This window comes from Lytechinus variegatus, chromosome 12 (genome assembly GCF_018143015.1).
Source record: "Lytechinus variegatus isolate NC3 chromosome 12, Lvar_3.0, whole genome shotgun sequence".
Classification (NCBI taxonomy): Eukaryota; Metazoa; Echinodermata; class Echinoidea; order Temnopleuroida; family Toxopneustidae; genus Lytechinus; species Lytechinus variegatus.
The window spans coordinates 1,660,423-1,684,374 of NC_054751.1; the positions used below are offsets into that span (position 1 = coordinate 1,660,423).

The window sequence follows — 23,952 nt, forward strand, 5'->3', positions numbered from 1 at the left end:
AACTATTACAATAGACAAAAAAATGACTGAGTTACAGGCAAAAATGTCCTTTTTAAGCCGAAACGGCGGCCATCCTGGATTTTTTACGTTTTCGGCCAGGGCACCCCGGATTTCGTATTTTTTCCATTTTTTTTTTTCAAAAGTGGTGTCAGTAGGCAAAAAGTCATCAAACTAGGGTGTGATGAGCATGTTCTGAAAATGTGACCTAAAATTGACCCTCTATAGCCCACCTCTACTTACATGTATGTCTATGTTTCATGAACTTCATGTGTAGAACAATACACTTTCTAAGTTATGATGCCAATTAAACAAATACCCCCAATATGGCCACAGATCATTGACCTGAAACGTGCACAGGATATCCAGTGATACATGGTTACTCTTATGTCCAAGTTTCATGAACTAGATCCATAAACTTTAAGTTATGATGACATTCCACAAATACCCCCAACATTTATGATAAATAATTTTCTATTGAAAATTTCAAAATTCTGTCTAAAAGTTTTGTGAACCTCATGAAGTCCTACCAGATGGAAGAAAAAAATCAAAACCGGTCAACAATTGAAGAAGCATTTTATAAGAATTTCAAAAAACATGCATAAATTAGCGAAGCATTTTTTGTGAATTTTGAAAAACGTGCATAAATTAGCATATTTAATGAGTTTCAAAATTCTGTGTAAAAGTTTTGAACCCCCACCTAATGCTATCTTATAAAGCGAACAGAATTGAAATCGGACTTGAAATGGCAAAGAAGTAGCATTTGAAATTGTGAACGGACGACAGACGCCACAGCATAAGCTCATCAGGTCCTTCGGGCCGGATGAGCCAAAAACACAAAAAAATGCAAAATGCTTTGTGAGGAAATATTCCAAACTACTCTCTCATCTCGTCAATGTGCATAGCATAAAATATGAGCAGATCATGATGCTCACAGATATACATGTTACTGTGGAATGTCATGAAAGGCAAATTAAATTGAAAAAAAATCTGAATAAAATCTGCCATCAACTGACCTTCCCGTCTTCTATCCACTTGTTATCCACCTTCTTCCATCTTGTTTCCACTAGACCTTTCTTACGCAGAAGGGATGCAGCAACATCCCTGAAGAAATGTGACGTAAGGGCCAGCTCATTGAGTGACTCTCGGTCCAGGTGGAGACCAATCTCCTGTAGGATCCTGTATGGCATCAGGCTGAGGTGGAGGTGCTCATCGTCAGGGGCTGGGGAGACAGGAGAAGGCGAGACAGGGGTGAGAGAGGTAGCTATGTCTTCTTCCCCTTCTAACTCTCCTTCTTCTTGTCCTTCATCCCTTAATAGCTGCCAAGGTACAGTGTGAAGAGGATCCCCTCGCTTGTGTACTGATGATGGCTTTTCATCTTTTGAAAATTCAGAAAATAAACAATTGATAAATTAGTCTATCAAAGTACACATTTACATGTATGCTAAATTATGCACAGGAAAATAAACACAAGACAAAAGCAATTTTGTGTCTCGCCCACTTATGAAAATAACCAGAAATATTGTAATTGATGAGGGCACGCAATTGAATTGTATCGAAACTTTCATTGTGAAATGACTGGGATGGAATAACACAAGTTTGTCATAAGGTCCTTGCATGTAAAATCAAATGTTGACCTGAAAGTGACATTTGACCTTACCATGTGACCTCCAACTACAGCATAACATGCAGGTTGCCTAAGTACATCTAGCATCCAAGGTCGGTTGAAAAGTGACTTACGGTTACGGAGTTAGGTGTCATAAGAGAGTCTTGCATGTCAACTTATACGTTGACCTGAAAATTACCTTTGACCTTACCACATGACCTCCGATTGCAGCATAACATGCAGGTCTCCCTAAGTACATTTACCATCCAAGTTTGGTTGAAAAGTGACTTACGATTGCTGAGTTGTAAGTCAAGAATCTTGTACATACAGTATGTAAACTTTAACTTTGGCCTTGGTAATGTGACCTAAAACTTGCACAGAATTTTCAGTGATACCTGATTACTCTTATGCCGAAGTTTTATGAACTAGACCAATACAATTTAGAGGTATGATGGTAATTCAACAAATACCCCGAACATGGCCAAAGTTCAATGACATTAAATGACCTTTGACCTTGGTCCTGTGACCTGAAACTCGCACAGGATGTTCAGTGATATTTGATTACTCTTATGTCTACGTTATATGAATCAGATCCATAATTTTGAAAGTTATGATGGTAATTCAACAAATACCCCCAACTTGGTCAAAGTTCATTGACCCCAATTAACCTTTGACCTTGGTCACGTGACTTGAAACTCAGGTAGGATATTTGATAATACTTGATAATCCTTATGTCAAAGTTTCATGAACTAGGCCCATATACTTTCTAAGTAATGCTATCATTTCAAAAACTTTTCCTTTGGTTAAGATTTGATGTTGACGCCAATGCCGTCGGAAAAGTGCGCCTGTAGACTCACTCTGCTATGCAGGTGACACAAAAATGAAGCCGCCCTAAGTAGCAGTAAGTATTAAAAAAATTAAATTCATTCATTTTCATAATACATAACAAATGGGGCAGCAGCTCGTATATAAAATCACAAATCCGAACTTAACATTCTAATAACTTTCTTAATCTTTAATAACAGATTTTCCTCAAACCTTCTCCAATATTTTTCATTATTTTTTTCTGCTATGTTTACAACAAATTTTTCTTCACGGTGAGCTTCCCCTTGAACATCTCACCCTGATTCTAATAAATGCAGACTTTTCAATCCCAAACACATCCGAATTGCAAGATATCTGAATCCTTAAAGGGTATTAAAGTTCACCCTGACAAAAACATAAAAACTTTCGAGAAAATGGCACAAAAAATGAAAAAAAAATATTGAAGACTTGAGGAAAAACATTAAAAAATATGTTTTTTAGAATTTCAATTTTTTTTATTTGTGACATTATAAACAAAGCAGCAGTCCCATATGTTATGTAATATAAAATGCATAAATTTCATTTTTTTAATCGTTTGTGACGACTTCAATATTTTTTATTTTCTTTTTTTAATAGAAACGAGTGTGAAATGATTCGTGTTTTGAAATACTGAAGGTACAATAATTTTTTACCAATTTTTATTGATTTGTTTACCATACAATATGTAGGAAAGCTGCTCGCATATGACATCACAAATCAAATAACTAAAATTCTATAAAAAAATTATATTCTCTTTGATGGATTTTCCTCAAACCTTCACCACTATTTTATTTTTTCTGCTATTTTTACAATAAACTTTTTGTCCCGGTTTACTTCCCCTTGACATCATCCATTTTCCGTCCCAATGGTATCGTATCAATGTCTGTGTCTCGCTGTAGAGTGGATTTAATACATTATACATGGAATACCCTCATCATTATTTCCTCTTTAAGTGAGTTAATCTCTTATAAACTCACCACTTGTTTCTCCTTCATTCTCTGATCCTGCCTTATTCCCTGTAATGTCATCCCCTTCCTTCTTCTCTTTGCTATCTGACTCAGCTGCTCTCTCTGATCCTCCTGCTTCAAGCAATGCTCTTTGCTGCTCCCTCCATTCTCCAAGAACAGGTTCACACTCGTGATCATGACCAGTGCAGAAGTGACTATCATAGTCATCTTTTGCTATCGACTATCAAGTAGCAGGGGCACAAACACGGATGAATGTGAAATTTGATTTTATTCTCTGGGCAATTCCACAGGTTGGTGGACATGAGCTTAAAAATTCAAATTCAATATTTTCTTGAATTTTTTAATGCTTTATGTCCTTCATACATGATAGTTTCAGGAACAAGAAATAAAAAGTTTATTTTCATATGTATACTTTGGAAAAAAATTGTCAAAAGTTGTGTCTTCCATTCTGTACCAAACTACAAGAAAAATAGTGAAAAATGAAATATGCCTTTATTGCCTTATTACCATTTTGTTATTGCAACAACATACCACTTTATATATTTCTGAAGTTTAGAAGAGTCAAATTACTTAAAATACACAACAGCTTTTCAAGTAAATTTGTAGTACTCATTCAAAAATAAATATTGCAACCTGCTCAGGTGATGTAACGTGAGTAACCGAAAAAACTGAATTTGTTTTCTGAGAGAAAAATTCTTCATAGTTAATTGGTGGGATTTTATATTCTCTTCCTTCAAAAAATCTTTGATGCAGTGATGACTATCAAAATCATTAAAAAGTACAATTTCTTTATAAAAATGATGAAGAAAAACTGTAACGTGAGTAACTTTGTAACGTGAGTAACCATTATGTGATGTGAGTAATCAGTAAAAATTATTCAGTTAGGTAAAATTTTCTGTGGTATGTCAAGTTGTAAGTCTCATGGTGAGTTGTGAAGTTATTTTTGATTAATTAAAAGCAAAATGAGGGTACACCTCTTTGATGCAACATGACTCTTTGTTCATCAAAATATCAGTGGTCATACACTCACACAAAAAATTGAATATTAGTAGAAGTATTCACAATCCAAGAGTGCATTAGTAAGACTTGGTTTCGATTAACCAAACTTTAAAGAGTGTTCAAACAACACATTGAATGCCCCTTACCTGTAACCCTATCTAGGCCGGGGTATTTTGGGAGTTGATATAGCCCGGGGAGAGGGGAGGGGCGATTTGGCCCCCTTGAGATCCCGGCCAATGGCGGACGATCACGCCGAAAATTTGCGCGCAGGTTGTCTTGGACATAATCTACAATACTATACAGTAATTTACTTCATGCAAATTGGTATAAAGCGATTATGCTAATTTATGCATAATTAGTAAGCGAAATCATATTTTTCCCTCCTACTCCCTAATAAAGCTCCAATTGTTCCAATCTTTGGTATAAAATCTCTTTTTGATGTTCCTAGCAACGAATTTTACACACATTATTGAATTTTTAATGACATGTGTGTTGTTAACCATACATGGACAAAATGTAACGTGAGTAACCGTAACGTGAGTAACCATATTATCTGCACCCCAAGTAAAAACCATGTGTTCTTTATTTTTTTAATTATATACAAAGTTTGTCTCTCTAATATACTTCTTTGAAATGGATATAATCAACTTTCATAAAAGCCTTGTATGAGGAGCTTTTCACTTATGTCGACTTTTCATTTTATGCATGTCCAAATCATGTAACGTGAGTAACCGACACATTCCAAAGATTTGCCAGGAGCATAATAAAATTTCCCAAGTTTTGTTTTTATACAAAGGATAGTCAGACTGTGTACTTTGTTGTGATAAGATGTTTAGTTCCTATCAATAATAATGGAGTTACAGCTCCAAGTATGAGTCAAGGTGTCTCCAAATGTAATGTGAGTAACCGTGGAATAGCCCCTCTTCTTAACTTGCTAAGACTTGGTTTAATACCTAATTAGTCTAATTCTCAAAAGTTTATTAAAAAGCCCAGCTAGTCTAATTCCTACTTCATTTCTCTATCATATTTTAGGCTGTCAAATGAAATTTTGTTATATAAAATCCATATAACTGTATAAAACTTTTTTTAGGCCTAAAGCGTAACTGGAAATTAAAATACAAACTGATTCTAGGCAAACTAGGATTAGGCATCAGACAAATGATTAGTACTTGGTAGTTTAGCAGGATGACATCAGAGGAATACATGTAGTGAAGTGGGTGTAGAAAACATGGCTATCTATACATACCTGGCCGCACATGATGACATGGGCAGGGCACTGCTGGAGATGGTCGATACATAAGGCACGTCTCATTATTGCTTGGCAACCAAGTTCAGAATTGAGACATTCCATTCTGACGTTAGGACACAACTCACTATGGTCATCTGCTTTACACTGATGGAAGTAGGCACCACATCTGTAACAGAACATAATGACAGGCACGGAGTTAGACTATCAGGCTCCCATACAGAGCACATTACAACTTGCTTTATAGCTTGGAAGTAGTACAAAGAAAGATAGATCTCTATTAGATCGGGTGGATGAGTTGCACATGATAGAAACTAGAGATGCTCGGCAGGTCGCGCGGCAGAGCACATGTATTCCCCGAACCCACCGCGTCATCCGCCATTGTGATATAGCTCACTCAGAAATTAGACAAATAAATACAATTATCATGGCGACTATGACCCTGCCAACATTTTGCCTGTGGGTACCAAATTTGATGACAATAATATGATATAGCAGCGTGACTCTGCAGAACCTAAAAGTATTGTCCAGTATCACCTGTTGGGGAATACAATTATAGAGTAACCTGGATATATTTTGTAAACCTAACCCTATAAGACCCCCACGAAAAATGATAGGGGTCTTTGCTTCACCTTCTAATATTGCTTCTGTGTGCCAACTGTTATGACATACTGGAAAAAAAAGCAGAAGTAACAGGTTTTACCAAATTTTCCACAAAAATATGGTTACCATGGCAACAATGTCTGCACCCACTCCAAAATCAATAGGCGATTTGCTGTACCATAATAGACCTTCATGGCAAATTTGAAGATAATTGGAGAAGAAATGCAGCCAGTAGAGCACTCACCAGGACATCACTGCTATTTTCACATAGACTTGTTACCATGACAACAATGTCTCCACCCACTTCAAAATCAATTGGCAGCTTTGCTTTACCATAATGGACCTTCATGCCACATTTTAAGATGATCGGAGAAGAAATGCAGCTGATAGAGCGCTCACAAAGAAACCTCTGCGGCGGCGGACGAGGCAAAACCCATAGTATCCTCCTAACTCTGTTCAGGGGATACAATAATGCACGTATTAAAGGACAAGTCCACCCCAACAAAAACTTGATTTGAATAAAAAGAGAAAAATTCAACAAGCATAACACTGAAAATTTAATCAAAATCGGCTGTAAAATAAGAAAGTTATGACATTTTAAAGTTTCACTTCATTTCACAAAACAGTTTGTACATCTCGGTCGGTATGCAAATGAGGGAACTGATGACATCACTCACTCACTATTTCTTTTGTATTTTATTATATGAAATATTTTGATTTTCTCATCATTGTCATGTGAAATGAAGTTTCATTCCTCCGTTAAGACGTGGAATTCCATTTTTAACATTTTGTGGTTCAGGTAAGGTGGTCCTAACTGTCAAATTCGTAAAAATTGAAATATAGTATAATTCAAACAATAAAAAAAAAAAAATAGTGAGTGAGTGACATCATCGACTCTCTCATTTGGATGTAACTGGCTTGTTCAAGTAACTATTTTGTTAAAAATAAGTGAAACTTTCAAATATCATAACTTTCTTATTTTACATCCGATTCTGATGAAATTTTCAGCATTGTACTTGCCTGGTTTTTCTCCATTGATTCAAGTCAACATTTTTCTGAGGTGGACTTGACCTTTAAGCACGTGCATGCAGGGCCAAATAAAGAACGATGTGTGAGAAGAGCACAGAGTTCATTATTTAGGTCCTCTATGCACAAGAATGCATGCATTGTTTGTTTTGGGAGTGGTACATGTATAATAAGTGATTGAGCAAGTTTCAAAATCCACACATATTGGATCATTCTCAAATTTACAAACACACTAATATGGACAATTACAGTTAAAAACTTACTATGAAATACCCCGGAGGGGGGCCAATTACACTGACGAGTGGATACCATACGCGACCCCAAAAACATGTAAAAAGGATGTCTTTTTCAAGATAGGGCACGTTACACACGTAACGTGATAAGGGTATCAAAAACACAAAAATAATTTTAAAAGGGTGTCTTTTTCGCTAGGACAGCTACGTGTTTAGGGTCAGATTTGCGGGGATGATAAAACAAAATTAAAATGCTTTATAAAGGTTGTCCTTTTTGCCCCAACACTTAAGAGTGTTTAGAGTCCAATTTGGGCAAGTTGTGGAAGGTGGGGCCGTCCTAAGCCAAAAGGTGTGTAAAAGTAAAACATACAACCGACGGACCCGTGACATACAATAAAATATCGCTGTACTTATTTAGGGGTCCATTTCAGGGAATACCGTCTTGCAAAGAATATCATTTTGTTTCCAATACTTGTTAAGGGTAGGGTTTCAGATGCCAATACTTGTTAATATTTCAGAATATGGAAAATACGTGTTTAGGTTGCTTTTTGAGACCCCATGGTCGCGCATGGTATCCACTCGTAAATGGAAGTGGCCCCCCCGGGGAAAGAAGTTGATGGTCATGGATAAACCTCTTACACTAGCCCCACCAAGACTACAGAGGATGCTGATCCGTCTACAGGGATATAACTTCCAGATCACGCACAGACCAGGGCTAGAGAACTTACTAGCTGACAGTCTCTCACGACTACCAAGCACTCGCAACAATGAAACAGTTGATCTCGATTTGAGAGTAGACCTGGTACAGTTCTCATCAAAGAAAGTCGACGAATTGAAACAATGACGGCACTGATGAAGGTCATTATAACTGGATGGCCGAACACTCAGAAGGAAGTTCAACCAGAGTTACGCCAATTCTGGAATTACAGAGATGAACTAACAGTCAACGATGGTATAATTCTCAAGGGAAACAGAGTTGTGATTCCAAAGTTGATGCAGGCTGAGATCTTAGGAAAACTTCATACCAGTCATTTAGGCCAACAGAAGACCAAGTTGCTAGCCAGAGGATGTGTCTTCTGGAACAACATGAACAAGGACATAGACAGAGTGGTACAATCATGTAAGAGATGCCAGGAAAACCAACCAGCACAAACACCAGAACCACTCTATCCGCATGAAATTCCAACATTGCCATGGAACACAATTGCAACTGACTTGTTTGAATTCAAAGGCAAACAATGGTTGATAGTGGTTGACTACTATAGCAAATATCCAGTGGTTCGCCAGTTACCACACCCAGCAACAAGCAATGCAGTAATCACTATCCTAAAGCAAGTGTTTGCAGAACATGGCATACCAACGAAGTTAGTGAGTGATAATGGACCCCAGTACGCCAGTTACCAGTTTAAGTCATTTGCAGATGAGTGGGGGTTCGAACATGCTACATCATCTCCCAGGAGACCACAAGGCAATGGATTTGTCGAGAAACAAATCAGGACAATTAAGAACATCATGAAAAAAACATAAGACATTCAACTAGCACTACTTCTATGGCGTGCTACTGTCTGCTACACCCATATCAGAGAAGTTGCAAAGTCCAGCTGAAGTTCTCATGAATCGTCAATTGAGAACTATTCTTCCCAACAACATGCAGCGTTCACAACGAGATGCTGATGACATCTACAACCAATTGACGGAAAGGCAGAACAGTCAAAAGTTCTATTTTGACAGACACACCCGAAGAGCTGACCTGCCAAAACTACACCCAGGGCAAAATGTAAGACATCGCAACCCTATCACCAGACAGTGGTCTCCTGCTAAAGTCCATTCCAGAACAGAGGGAAAACGATCTTACAACCTTCAGAGCCCTGACGGACATTTTCTTCGCCGTAATAGGCAACACATCAGGCCAGACTTCACTCAACAACCCCAGACCACAACTGACACCAGCGCAGAAGGTCTCAATGATGCCTACACCCGTCCAGATGAAGATGATGTACCAACCACTGTCCCATCTACCAGCGCAGAGATGACAACTAAGCGATAAGTACATACTCCACCTCGCGTTTCTATAGAACCTGGTAGTAGCACAGTCACTTCAACTCCCAGGCAGAATGAAACTTCACCTCTAGTGCGTACACCAACAGTTGTGAGAAAACGCCCGATCCACAAAACTCAACGTCCAACGAAATATGACGATTTTCAGATGTAACGAATGAAAAGTAACCGAACTCAAATCGACACTTATGAGTAGAAATTTGACTCAGTTCGATAATAACATTTGTTAATATTTAGAGATCCATCTTGATACCAATAATCAAATTTTTATTTGATTACATATTTCCTATAAAGAAAATGGAAATTTTTATTTTACATGACTTTGTTCTCAAAGAAACGGATTCTTTTATTTCATGAAAAAGTCAGATTTTTAAAAGATTTTGAAATTGATAGCTATGTCTAGTTTGTTCACATAGTTGTTTATACCGTATGAGAAAGAATGTTAATTTTGCAAAAGAACTTTAAAGTTTTGGAACCATGGAAACAAACGAAGGACATAAATGTGAACTGCAGATAAATATAAGAAAATGCATTTTAATGGACACAACTTTTCAACTAAAGTCATCAAGTCAACATGATTCGTCGACAAGAACAGTCTTCACTATCTATCTTTCGTAAATTTCTTCTTACATTAAAATGTGCACCAACTGAGCAGTTTTTTTTCAGCATCTGAACGAATTTGAAAAATCCATCATTGTAGGGACCCAGGTGCTGAAGACCTGGTGTGAAGGTGATGTTCTGGAACCTCTCCTTTCTAATATGTTTGATATGAATGTGATATTGATCTAAATGCATTTTTTTTAAAGGTACATGTTTACTTTTTATGTTTGAAAATTACTACAGCTGTATTTTCATTCATTCATTTGAATCATGTTCAGATTTATAATTGTTCAGAAGTTTATGATCAGAAGTGCATATTTTTGCTTAACACATTAATTAATGCACAGGAAAAGGTGCATCAATAGAAAAGGATATGTTAGAAATCGACAATTATACCAAGAATGGATTTCAATTATTTAGGGTTGAAACTAAAAAAAAAAAAAAAAAAAAAATCATTTAAGTTTTATTTTTCTTGAAGCTATACACAGATAGAAAAAATAAATACGAATCATTATTTCATTGTGTACACTACATCAAGGAAAATAAGGCAAAATATGAAGAGTTATACAAAATAATGATAAATTAATTGACTCAGTATATACATGTACATCATGTATCTATATATATATTTCCTTTAATGTTAAGCAGCCAGACAATATTTTGACAAATTGGAATACTGGTACAACGAACAGTTGTCTCGAATATGAGAGGTAACACTTTTTTTTTAGTAATTAAGAAATTTGACACTTATGCATGTATAGACAAAACATTCAAAAAGGAAAAAACATTTGAAATTTATTTAATTGTGCTCGGAAGAATCTGACCAATATCAAATTGCGTTAAAAAATAAATAAATAAAAAAGGAAAGAAAGAAAGAAATTGAAATTGAAATTTTTAATTTCCAAATACTGTTTGTTCAACATTATAATTCAGGTTCATGGAAAAGACAGTAAAGACATTTATAGCTTTGAGAAACACCTCACTGGTGTGTTTATGTAAACTCACTTAAATGGGCAGTAGATGTGCGCACATGATACCCCTGGTTGCACAGAAACATTGCATCGTTTAGAGATACAGTTGAGACAATGGGAGTGTAAACCAAGCTCCTCTAATGTTGGCTCTCTCAGCTCATCTGCGAAAAGAAACAGAAACACAATGTAATGAAAAACAATGTTTAAATGGACATTGTTAATGATAATTGATCTATTGCTGATTGTCAAATGTCATGACACTGTCCCGTGCAATAGGCATTAAATTTAATCCCACTCCCATGCAAACATGGTGAAAGGGCTCTATTAAAAAGAGTAGATCCTAGACAATACTAGATCTCTAGGTTAAAGGAGAATGAAACCTTTGGAACAAGATCGCTTGTGTGAAAACAGACAAATCAAAGAAACAGATCAACGAAAGTTCGAGAAAAATCGGACAAATAATGAGAAAGTTATGAGCATTTGAATATTGCGATCACTAATGCTATGGAGATAGCGAATTGGCAATGCGACAAAGATGTGTGATGTCACTTGTGAACAACTCTTTTTTCTTTATTTTTTTAATTATATACGAAGTTTGTCTCCTAATATACTTCTTTGAAATGGATATAATCAACTTTCATAAAAGCCTTGTATAAGGAGACTTTTCACTTATGTCGACTTTTCATTTTATGCATGTCCAAATCATGTAACGTGAGTAACCGACACATTCCAAAGATTTGCCAGGCGCATGATAAAATTTCCCAAGTTTTGTTTTTATACAAAGGATAGTCAGACTGTGTACTTTGTTGTGATAAGGAGATGTTTAGTTCCTATCAATAATAATGGAGTTACAGGTCCAAGTATGAGTCAAGGTGTCTCCAAATGTAACGTAAACGTGGAATAGCCCATATGTAACATTTTGAGGATTTTTTAAAAAGTTATTTCTCATAATACAATACTTGTATTATTGCATCTCTGGGAAGTTCTAATTTATTAAGTATGAAAATGTTATACCACAAAAGTTTCAATAATATAGTTTACCCTTTAATTAAAAGTTGATTTAAAAAAATTACGTATGGGACACCATGTCACGTATTAACCCGGGAGCACCGGCCCACTTCGCGGTTAGGCGCTCAGGAGCTCACCGTGTATTAACCCATACTCAAGGGACTAGGATAGATTATGGTCAAAATATCTAGCAAGATAAATTTTGAAAACAGAAATTATGCACTTACCACGATTATATGGATGACGGTAGTATCCTGACATCGAGGCACAGACTGGACATAAAAAAAAATGATAAGTTCTCTCTTCTACCCCTCTCGTTCGGCCATTTTTTGTTATGATTCATTTCTCCTCATTTCTGTTTTCACAATTTATCTTGCTAGATATTTTGACCATAATCTACCCTTGTCCCGTGAGTATGGGTAAATACATGGTGAGCTCCTGGGCCTGGGTTAGTCACGTATGGGACATTTACCCACATATGGGGAGATTTGTGTATAAAGTGAATGGAGAAAAACAAATTTTAAGAGTGCTCTGAAAAAATTGTGAAAATGGAAAAATATGAAAAAAAATTGAGAACAATAGAAATACACAAGAAATTCATGCAATCATGAAAAACAAGAAAAAAAAATTTGTTGAAAAATGGCTAATTTCCTTTTCAGTCATGTCAAATATGTCTCAATAGAACATTTCAAAAGAAAAGAACTTTTGTCATTTCCATATTTTAATTTATTTCAATTTTTGAAATTATGGGGAAAATTGTGAACATTTTCTGTGGGTACAAAATGCCCCATACGTAACTGACCCTACTAGACCAAAAGCTTCGGTCTCTGTTATGTAGGGTGTTCAGCTGAACTCCGTTGGCTTCACTCACCAAATACAAAGACTGAAGTTCTAGCGCGATCTGGGCAGGGGGACTCAATGGCCATATGTGTTTATGTACTACATGTACGTTCAGATAAAACAGGGAAGTGAAATTGCGCAACAGCCGTGGTAAGTCACTGTTTTTGTTCCTTTAACTTTATTTTTTTCCGTTTTTTGGGCAATTAATGCCAAGAGGGAATATCAATTTACATTTTGGTTGCGTTAATTTCGAAGTTTGATTCATTAAAGACAAAAATTGAAGAGCCCCGACGGGGATTTTGCACTGTAAGTCCCCTAATGGTAGCTGCACGATAGCGAGCCGTCTGTGTACGAGGAGAAATTTCGAAAAATTAAATAACTCCTTGAAACAGACGGCTGCCAGCTGTCTAGTCCCCTACATTTAATTAGAGGGTTTTAGATTCTCAACTTGAAAAAAATGTTTTAAAAATTGTCTTTTTTCTGTGTCCCATACGTAACGGCACATCTTTCCTCTCTAAAAGGCCAAGGTCATGTGTCACCATTTTTTTTGCATTGTCATTCCTCTCCTAGATGTCTACCATCATGAGTGTATTCAATCTAATCAAAGTCATTTAACACTATTTTTTAGGTCATTCAAACCTCTGAAATGTTCCATACTAAACGCGTGCAAATTCTCAGACTTTTTTTTTCTTTCTTTTTAACCCTTCCACAGGGTTCCTTTATTGAAATCACTGTAATACATACTTTCAAACAATTCTCAGACTTGCCCTCTAAAGACCAAGAATCACAAAAGTCATGAATACAAAAATCCTGCCATGTTTTACGAACGCCTCTTGCTTTCTTGCCTGATGTAGGAGGGGTCCTAAAGCTACGCACTTGATTTATCAGGCAAAGAAGTAGTATTTCCTGTGCATCAATTTCTAAAAAATGTCCATAGTATAGAAAAGAAATAAAAGGAAATATTACTCCAAAATTTCAAACATTTATTTGCTGGTTTTCTCTGCATTCAATGATTGCAGCCTCTTTAGAAAATTTGAATGGGATCCAGAGATGCCAAGTTCAAAGACCAGCTATGCGCGAGATTTTCTGTGAATCTGAGTGAGATCACAGACATTATGTACAATGTATATGGGGATAAGCTGTGATAGTTGCGCGAGACAGAGATTTGAGGGGATGACACTTGACAGAGTCCAAAATGCCGAGTCTCACGCATAATGCGTGAGAGTTGGTAGCTCTGAGGGATCATCTGTCACTCTGCAGTCACAATTCCATACACAGAGCTCAAGTGCATATTTATTTTGCCAGATTCAAGGGGGGTGCTAAAGGCATGGAGAAAGTTCAAAAGAGAGCAACTAAAACGTGGAGCGTTGTGGCCCTGTGGATTAGTCTCCGGACTTTGAAACAGAGGGTCGTGGGTTCGAATCCCAGTCATGGCGTAATTTCCTTCAGCAAGAAACTGATCCATGATGTGCTGCACGTAACCCAGGTGAGGTAAATGGGTACCGTAGGAAGTAATTCCTTAAGAAGCTGTGTGCGCTCTGAACGCCTAGCTTAGCCGGGTAATATCTATACCTGGTGGGGTCACTCACCAGCAGAGGGGACGCGTATGACCGTTACCACAAATGCAAGTAACCCCCTATTGCAGTCAATTTCAAGGACATTTTGTGAAATTTACCCCCCTATTTTCACGCAAAACAAGGACAAAATTGCGGTAAAATTGTACCTTGAAACACCCATAATTATAAGATTGTAAGGACACTTTTGCCCATTTCGCAAACTTACCCCTATTTACCATATTTCAAAGACAGGGCATTTATACCCTTTCCTCATTAGAGGAAATTGCAACACGGGCGTCAGAGTGGTCAGTCCTTAAAGATGACCAAGAGCCATGTCATACTGATACAATAATCCAAAAGAACTTTATTTTTCTTGAAAAACAAGTAGAATTCTTTGTAAAAATAAATGTAGAGTTGTCCACATAAAGATACAAAGCATGATGAGCGTGCCCTCTGCGGATGGGTGACTCGGCGACGGATTTTACTTCCCGTGATCATTCTCCCCTTTTTCCTGACCCCTATTTCCATCAGATCGAGGAAGGTGAGCACCCCTATTTTCAATATTTCGAGGAGTGTTCCGTCCCCGTGCGTTCCGTGAAATTGACCCCTTTTCCCGTGATTTTGGTAACGGTCATGCGGTCCCCAAGTCATATTGAGTGACCCCACCGGGGGTCACTCAATATGAGTATATAGGGGCCCTATATACATGATATAGGAGTGCCTTGAGCATCTAACAGGGTGGATATGTGCGCAGTATAAAATGCCTATTATTAAAAACTGATCTACAATACGGTACATGTTAGACAGCTGGCAGCCGTCTGTTTCGAGGAGTTTTTTCTCCTCGTACACAGACGGCTCGCTATCGTGCAGCCACCATTAGGGGACTTCCAATGCAAAATCCCCCGTCGGGGCTTTTCAATTTTTGTCTTTAATTAATAAAAATTTTGAAAATTAACGTGACTAAAATACAAATTTATATTCCCTCTTGACATTAATTGCCAAAAAACAGAGAAAAATGAAGTTAAAAGGAACAAAACCAGTGACTTACCTCGGCTGTCGCGCAATTCACTTCCCCGTTTAATCCGATATATGGCAATTGAGCTGAGTCCCCTGGCCCTGTCATTGCCTGTACAGATTGCGCTAGAACTTCGGTCTCTGTATTTGGTGAGTGAAGCCAACAAAGTTCAGCTGAACAACCAACAAACTCACCAAATAAAAAAAAGGCAGTGTATACAGCCACACGCGTGTGTCTTTACCATCCAGCCACACGCGTGTGGTTATATCCAGAACACCTATCTGTGGATACCGCCACACGCCGCCAGTATAACAGTAAAACACGGTACCGTATGTAGGTCTGACGTCTATATCACGATCAAAGTAACCTCATTTCTTCATTAAATTCTTACATTCTAAACCCCTTTGATATCCTTAGATCGTTTCAATTTCATTCTCACCGTCTTCTCTCCTTGCTTTTCTTGTCTTGTTACAAACGGTCGTCTGTTTAACAGCAAATTCTCTTTTTTCTACTTGTGTCGATTCTGGCTTCCTTCGCGGTGGCAGACCCATACAGCGTTAGCGCAGCGCAGTACTAGTAGACATACACAGTTCATAATTCGTACCAAACGTAAACCCAAACTGTGAATGTCTGCCACCGCGAAGGAAGCCAGAATCGACACAAGTAGAAAAAGAGAATTTGCTGTTAAAAAGAGACGACCGTTTGTAACAAGACAAGAAAAGCAAGGAGAGAAGACGGTGAGAATGAAATTGAAACGATCTAAGGATATCAAAGGGGTTTAGAATGTAAGAATTTAATGAAGAAATGAGGTTATTTTGATCGTGATATAGACGGTCAGACCTACATACCCGTACGTGTTTTACTGTTATTACTGGCGGCGTGTGGCGGTATCTACAGATAGGTGTTCTGATATAACCACACGCGTGTGGCTGGATGGTAAAGACACACGCGTGTGGCTGTATACACTGCCTAAAAAAAAATAATAAATCTCCTCGAAACTGACGGCTGCCAGCTAGCTGTCTAGTTCCAACCATACAACTTTATTTACCTTGTTCTCGGTTTTCCATATTCACTGATCGACTTTTCCCACTTTGTCTCTCACAACTGATAATTAAAGTTTCCTTTCTCTGAGTCTGATCCGAGTGGTCTGATCTACATAATTTAGGAGCACAATGCATATCCGCCGTATATAGCTAGGCTAGGCCTACCGGTACGTACTGTCATCGTCGACCGCAGCGAGCCAGGCGCCGCCCCCGCCCCTACGGTTAACATACTACGGTAGCCTCCATGGCCATGGTTTCAGCAAATTTGTAGAAGAATTAAAGTTTCAATGATATATGTCTTAGAATGAGGAAGAAATTTGTATGTATGAAGTTTTATTCAAATTAATGTAAAGATTTGTTCATATTAAGCTTATTGACACTGAATAGGTCATGATACGGTTGTCGAATGGGGCGTTCCAAGAAACTTACAATCGATTACTGGTCTTTATTCCGGTCCATAAAATTGTGTATGATTTTTTTTTAATTAATACTTCCTCATTAATCAGTTTGATTGAAGAGTATGGTAAACGAGGGAGGAAAAGAGAATCTTAACTTGAGTTTTATATACAGATTATAAGTGTATTTCCGTAATTCAGATCATGTTGTTGCTGTACCCAGATTATAAGTTGTTAAAGAAATGTGAGCAGATTGATTCTAAGTTTAAATTTGAAATTCTTACCATGTTATAAGGTTTATGCGTAAACTTGAAACAATCATGTTTTAATGATGTCATGTTATATTTATTTTTACACGTGATATGAGGATAAAATAAATATGATTAAAAAAATAATAAATCATGTCTTGCAATTAATTTACATTTGTGATTAATTAATTGTTGCTCTCACTGGCGTAAATCCGTGTTGACGGGTGGGGGGATGACTGAAATATTTTGGCTTTTTCTTTGCAATCATGTTTTTAGATATGCAAGGTATTGTCATTGATATGTCCACAGTGGCGTGTATGGCAAGCCGTTTGTACCATAAAGGCGATAAACCGAGTTTATCGCCGATAAACTCGGTTTTTCGGTCGATAAACAGAGTATATCGACCGAAAAACTAAGTTTTTCACCGATAAACTCAGTTTTTCGGCGATAAACTCAGTTTATCAAGTGATAAACTGAGTTTATCGCGAGAAACTCTGTTTATCGTCGAAAACATTATGAAAAATACGAGACATTTGGCTTCCTCCTGCTCGTACGCACGGGCGTCCGTCGATATAACACATGATATTTTTATGAAAATATGCACCCTTTTTCTTAAAAGTTGATGGAGAGGGGGAAAAATTAATCGTATCAAGTCGGGGTATTCAGTAATGAGTACAGGAGAAAGTATATTTCACTGATTTTCATGATTCATTCCATTTGATTAACTCATCTATTCGTGTTTTGGGGCTAATCTTTCCCTTACGCATTGCTTTTTGGCAGAAGTTCTATGGAAAATGCACCTTTTTTCACACAAACTTTGAGACACTCTGTATTCATTCCCCCATTGCTCGAGAATGAATGGGCAGTTAACGACGGGGTTAAAGATTTATTGAGGAACGGAATGTATATTTCATGAAAATGAAAGCCATTTCCCCATTGGATGTTATCTTCAATACGTGTTTTTTAGATGAAGTTAGTTGTCGAATAGGCTCTCCTGGCATTTGAGGTCTCTATCGGTGACGTCACTCAGGATCGTCATGCCTGAACCATCGGCCGGGCAGGGGTCGCAAGTATGATTTATGCATAATGCACTCGATATATACAATAATCTTGTCCTCCCGTTCAAATGAATGTGAAACTCATATAATTTTCATCAGAGCATTCAACAGGAGTACTGTAGTACACATTTCTTTGTTGTAAGTGAATTAAAGTCCCTCCAGTGAGTTTGATCACCCCTATTAAGAAAATGTATCACCCCTACGTTGTAACACAGTCAGCTGTTTGCACTCAGGGTCACTCCGTGACCTGTGTGTGCGTTCAAGAGTTGTACACGATTTTCTGTCTCATTGAGGCAGAAATCTTTCATAATGACTAAGTTTATCGCCGATAAACAGAGTTTTTCTTGATAAACTAAGTTTATCAAGTGATAAACTGAGTTTATCGAGATAAACTCTGTTTATCGGCGATAAACCGAGTTTTTCAGCGATAAACAGAGTTATTTCGATAAACTATGTTTATCACTCGATTAACTTAGTTTATCGCCGAAAAACTAAGTTTAACGCCGAAAAGCTTAGTTTTTCGCTCAATAAACTAGGTTTCTCGATTTCGATAAACTAAGTTTTTCGAATTGAAAAACTTAGTTTATCGAAATTGAAAAACTCAGTTTATCGAATCGAAAAACCTAGTTTTTCAAATCGAAAAACTTAGTTTATCGAAATTGAAAAACCTAGTTTATCGCCGATAAACTACGTTTTTCAAATCTGATAAACTAAGTTTTTCGAATCTGATACACTGAGTTTGTCGAAGAACGCCATTTGTCCCATAAAGGCGATAAACTAGGTTTTTCAAGTGATAAACTGAGTTTATCGAAGAACGCCATTTGTCCCATAAAGGCGATAACCTAGGTTTTTCATGTGATAAACTAGATTTTTCAATTTCGATAAACTAGGTTTTTCGATTTTGATAAACTAGGTTTTTCGATTCGATAAACTAGGTTTTTCAAAATTGAAAAACTTAGTTTATCAAATAACTCTGTTTATCAAGTGAAACACTTAGTTTATCGCGAAAAACTCTGTTTATCGGCCATGTAGTGGGCGATAAACTTAGTTTTTCGCCGATAAACAGAGTTTATCTCGATAAACTCTGTTTATCACTCGATAAACTTAGTTTATCAAGAAAAACTCTGTTTATCGGCGATAAGTTTTTCGACGATAAACAGAGTTTCTCGCGATAAACTTGATAAACTGAGTTTATCGCCGAAAAACTGAGTTTATATATCGGTGAAAAACTTAGTTTTTCGGTCGATAAACTCTGTTTATCGCCTTTATGGTACAAACGGCTTGCCATAGGCGTGCCGTGGGTCACGGCATAGTGGGGGCACCAGCAAAATTTTTAAATCACTGAGTGAGCGCGCGAAGCGCGCTCAGTTGCTAGTTATACTGACCTAATAGAGACATTTTAAGGACAATGTCATTAAACGGAAATGTATCTCACTGATCAAATAATGCGAGCGCGAAGCGCGAGCTGAAATTTTTTTATATTCACACCTAAAAAGGGACATTATAATCAAATTTGTGTAATCATGATAGGTACCTGTCTCGCTAAACAATGCGAGCGCGAAGCGCGAGCTGAAATTTTTGTATATTTTGACCCCAAACAGCGAGATTTTAAGAAATATCTTTTTAGGAATCCATTAAGAGTATGCATTTCTCACCATAAGCATCTACCAAGCGCTTGCTGATTTTATTAGAATTACATCTGAACACATGAAACATTTTTGTAGTCATTGCAATCATGATTATCATATGCATCTCACTAATCAAATTTTGCGAGCGCGAAGCGCGAGCTGAAAATTTAGATAATTCAGACCTGAAGTGGGGCATTCTAAGGTTTCTTGGTAGGAATTAACTAGGACCATACATATTTCATTAACCAAATGATGCGAGCGCGAAGCGCGAGCTGAACATTTTTGATATTCCTTCTGTAGTCATTGCAATGTCCCTTCTGATCTGAAGAGCAGACATATCTCACCAATCCACTAATGCGAACGTTATCATGGACAGGAAATGTTTCATACGTACGAAGACCTTAACATGGGGCAATCACTTTTTGATTCATGTAAAAGAAGCATTCGCCACTACATAAAACAATGATAATTCAAGTGCTGGGAAATATATTTGGTTTATATTGACTTGAAAACGGAATGTTTTAGTACAACAGGTTTATATATCTCTTTAAACAGACAGTGCGAGCACCAGAACAATGAAGACGTAGGCCCTGGGCAAATTATGTTTCATAAAGTTATGATAAAAAGTAAACATTTCTTATGTAAAGTAACATAACAGAATAAAATATAGTATAACATTCTAATGAATAATATTTTCTTATTTCCCACTACGTTTCTCTCCCTTTCTCCCTCTTTTCTCCTTTTCCCCGTTTTTTTGTTTCGGGGGGGATGTGCCCCCATGCCCCCCCCCGTAGTTACCCCCACTGTATGTCCATATGTCAAATACCCCTCCAATATATTATCTTTTTTCCCATGATGGTTAAATGGTTTTATTAGAGATTACATTAAAAATTGTTTCACGTTCCATCTATATCCCTTCCCAAAGACCCCAACATTGATGAATTGGAAGAAACGGGGGTTTTTCTTCCATGTTATAATAAGGACATAAGTATTTCGTTTGGAAATGGTGAACTGGCTCTCTATTTGCATTTTATGATTCAATAATATTGTTTTATTTGTTAAGCGGGATTTTAGGAAGAATTTTCACCAATAAAACAATTATCTTGTGATTTTTTTTTTTCATTTCTTTCGTAAAAAGTGGGGGGATGTTTGTACAGGCCATCCCCCTCCTCGAAAACTGGGGGGAGGGGATATATCCCCCCATCCCCCCGGATTTACGCCAGTGCTCTGCTTCTTGCAACAAGATTCACTGTCATACGCATCTCACTAATCAAATATTGCTCATTGGGGACAAATGCCCCCTGCCTCCCTGTTGGTGCCGTAAATGGTCGGGGGCGGAGCAAACCGCGGGTACATACACAGCACATAACTTCAAGGCACTTGCGGATAATAAACGAAATATTGAGGCAGCACAATATAGCAAATGTGGTAAAATTTGTTAAAAGTCGCCAGAGCGAATTAAAGCAAGCCAGAACTTGAATTTTGACCTTAAGGATGGTCCGGGCTGAAAATATTTATATCTTAATACATAGAATTGAGCAAAATGCCGAAAATTTCATCCAAATCGGATAACAAATAATCTCGGGGGGGGGGCACTTATATTGACGAGTGGATACCATGCGCGACCAAAAAACAAGTGGTGTTTTTTTTTCATGATAGGGCACGTTACGTACGTAACGTGATAAGGGTTAAAAACACAAAAATATTGAAAAAAGGGTATCTATTTCGCTCGGAAAAATGTACGTGTTTAGGGTCAAATATGCGGGGATGATGAAACAAGATTCAAATGTTTATAAAGGATGTCCTTTTGCCCCAATACGTGTTTAGAGTCCGATTTGCGCGAGGTGTGAAGGTGCAGCAGCTAGGGGCCGCCGACTAAACCAAAATAATGGTGTCTAAAGGTAAAACCGACGACCGACAGACGCGTGACATAATAAAATATCTTTGTACTTGTTTAAGGGGTTCATTTCAGGGAATACTTGCATCGTTAGGGGGTGCATTTTCAGAATATTCAATTCAAGTTTATTTTGCTCTCTGCATAAAAAATGAACAAAAATGTGGTAAAATACATAGGAACAAAGTTTACATACCATCAAAGACATAAAAAAAGCATTGAGAGGGAAGCAGCCAAAAAGGAAAAGAATATCCTTATAAAAGGCCGACCCAACTTACTTAAAAAGAATGATAATTATTGACAATATCAAAAGTAAAAAAGACAATTAGGAGACAAATGGTAAGATTTAGATTATATATATAAAAAAAATATTTACAAACAGGTTTAATTATCAAATATAAAGTTTCCGAAGTTACGTTTGAAAATATTAAAAGAACAAGATGTTTTCAAATTAACCGGCAAAGAATTCCAAAGTAGTGGGCCACGAAAGAAAATAGATTTATGAGAAAGTTCTTATTTTAGGAAAGTGGAAGTTTGCAGCATTTCTAGTAGGGTATTCATGAATATTATGATTTAATTTAAAACAGTTCAATAAAAGAGAAGGTAAAAGTCCTTTAGAACATAGATACATAAAAAGTCCCATTTCATACTTGTACATGTCATAAATATTTAAAATTTTAAGTGATTGAAAAATAGGATAAGAATGGGCGTAAAAAGGGGAGTTGTTTATAATTCTGACTGCACGTTTTTGAAGTTTATGTAATCTGTCTAAATTAATAAATTGCTGTACTTGTTTAGGGGCTCGATTCTGGGAATATTTGCCAATAGTAATTTGTTTCCAATACTTGTTAAGGGTAGGGTTTCACACGCCAATACTTGTTAAGGTGTGCATTTTCAGAATAATGGAAAATACGCGTTTAGGGTGCTTTTCAAGACCCCGTGGTCAGTCGCCTATGGTATCCACTCGTCAATGGAAATGCCCCCCCCCCGGGCAAATAATAAAGTTATTGAAGTTTAGCAATATTTTGTGGAAACAGTCGTCATGAATATTCGGGGTCCGACCACTTGACCGAAGGTCCACGAGGCCGAGGGTCCGCGAAGGCCCGCGAGACCGACTTTTTTTCCCTTCATCGGTTGCCGCGGTCGAGTGGTTTAAGACGCCTCGTTGCAGTGCGTAACAGGTGCCTGTTAACGGGAGGGGGGGGTGCCAAATAATTCCCGGTAGCTCAATAGAATCAGTGGCGTTGCTAGGATTTCATGACTCATGAGAAAGAGACACATTATCTCACCAACAAATTATAATGCGAGCACGCGCCTGGTCACCACCGCCCTAGCGGTGGTGAAACACGTACTGCGCGCACGAAACGTCTCTCTACAAAGTAGGGGGGTGTGGTGCAGGGAGGGGGTGTTTCTGCTACAACTTACGATCAGAGGGTCGATCCGGGGGGGGGGGGGCAAACATATCGTTTACCCCCCCCCCCCCAAGAATTCCGGATGTGTAAAAATGAAATAAGATTGTAATGTTAGACAGAAATCGGCAAGCGAAATTGAAATGCACAACTCGTTCTTTATTCAAAATCGTGCTCAAAATGTCCGTTTTTTCAGAGTGGAATATAAAAATTTTCAGCTCGCGTTTCGCGCTCGCATCACTTCTTTAGCAATAAACCCATACTTTTCATGATTAAATAGGTGAATAGAATGTCCCGTTTTCAGGTAAACCTAAAAAAAACCTCCCGCTTCGATTTGTAATAATATTTGGTTGGATATACATCTTGTTCTTTATCAAAAACGTCCATTAAACTGTCAATTTTTTTCAGATCGAAATATCAAAATTTTCAGCTCGCGCGCTTGCGTCAAATGTTCTTTTAGTTACCCATCTTAATTATTGTTACCAAATGCTTGGAATATCAAGCTTTCAACCGGCAACCGATGAAGAGAAAAAAAGTCGGTCTCGCGGACCCTCGGTCTCGCAGACCAGGCGCGTACGCAAGGGGGGGGGTGGGTTAGGGGGTTCAACCCCCCCCCCTTTTTTTTTTTTTTTTTTGCTTGTCTCCCCAGAGGTCGGTCTGGTCAAGGAGTTATCGGGCAAGCGCCTGATAACTTCTTGGTCTGGTTAC

The 23,952-nt window shown here is 37.6% G+C and overlaps 1 protein-coding gene across 1 annotated transcript; it reads right to left on the reverse strand.

Annotated features, from left to right (window-relative positions):
* Nucleotides 1–587: 587 nt before the first annotated feature.
* LOC121425513 lies at nucleotides 588–16,753 on the reverse strand. Its single transcript, XM_041621587.1, has 5 exons — nucleotides 16,618–16,753; nucleotides 11,185–11,311; nucleotides 5,660–5,828; nucleotides 3,424–3,634; nucleotides 588–1,375 (listed from the first exon to the last, which is right to left on the reverse strand). Exons 1-5 carry the CDS (start codon nucleotides 16,745–16,747, stop codon nucleotides 1,005–1,007), a joined length of 1,008 nt encoding a protein of 335 aa, XP_041477521.1. The 5' UTR covers nucleotides 16,748–16,753; the 3' UTR covers nucleotides 588–1,004.
* Between the last annotated feature and the right edge of the window lie 7,199 nt (nucleotides 16,754–23,952).

Coding starts and splice junctions, on each gene's coding strand:
- LOC121425513 (XM_041621587.1), bottom strand. CDS start 16,747: ATGCATTGTGCTCCTAAATTATGTAGATCAGACCACTCGGATCAGACT. Junction 11,312..16,617: donor TATGGAAAACCGAGAACAAG/GTAAATAAAGTT, acceptor TTCTTTTCGCAG/ATGAGCTGAGAGAGCCAACA. Junction 1,376..3,423: donor GAATGAAGGAGAAACAAGTG/GTGAGTTTATAA, acceptor AATTTTCAAAAG/ATGAAAAGCCATCATCAGTA.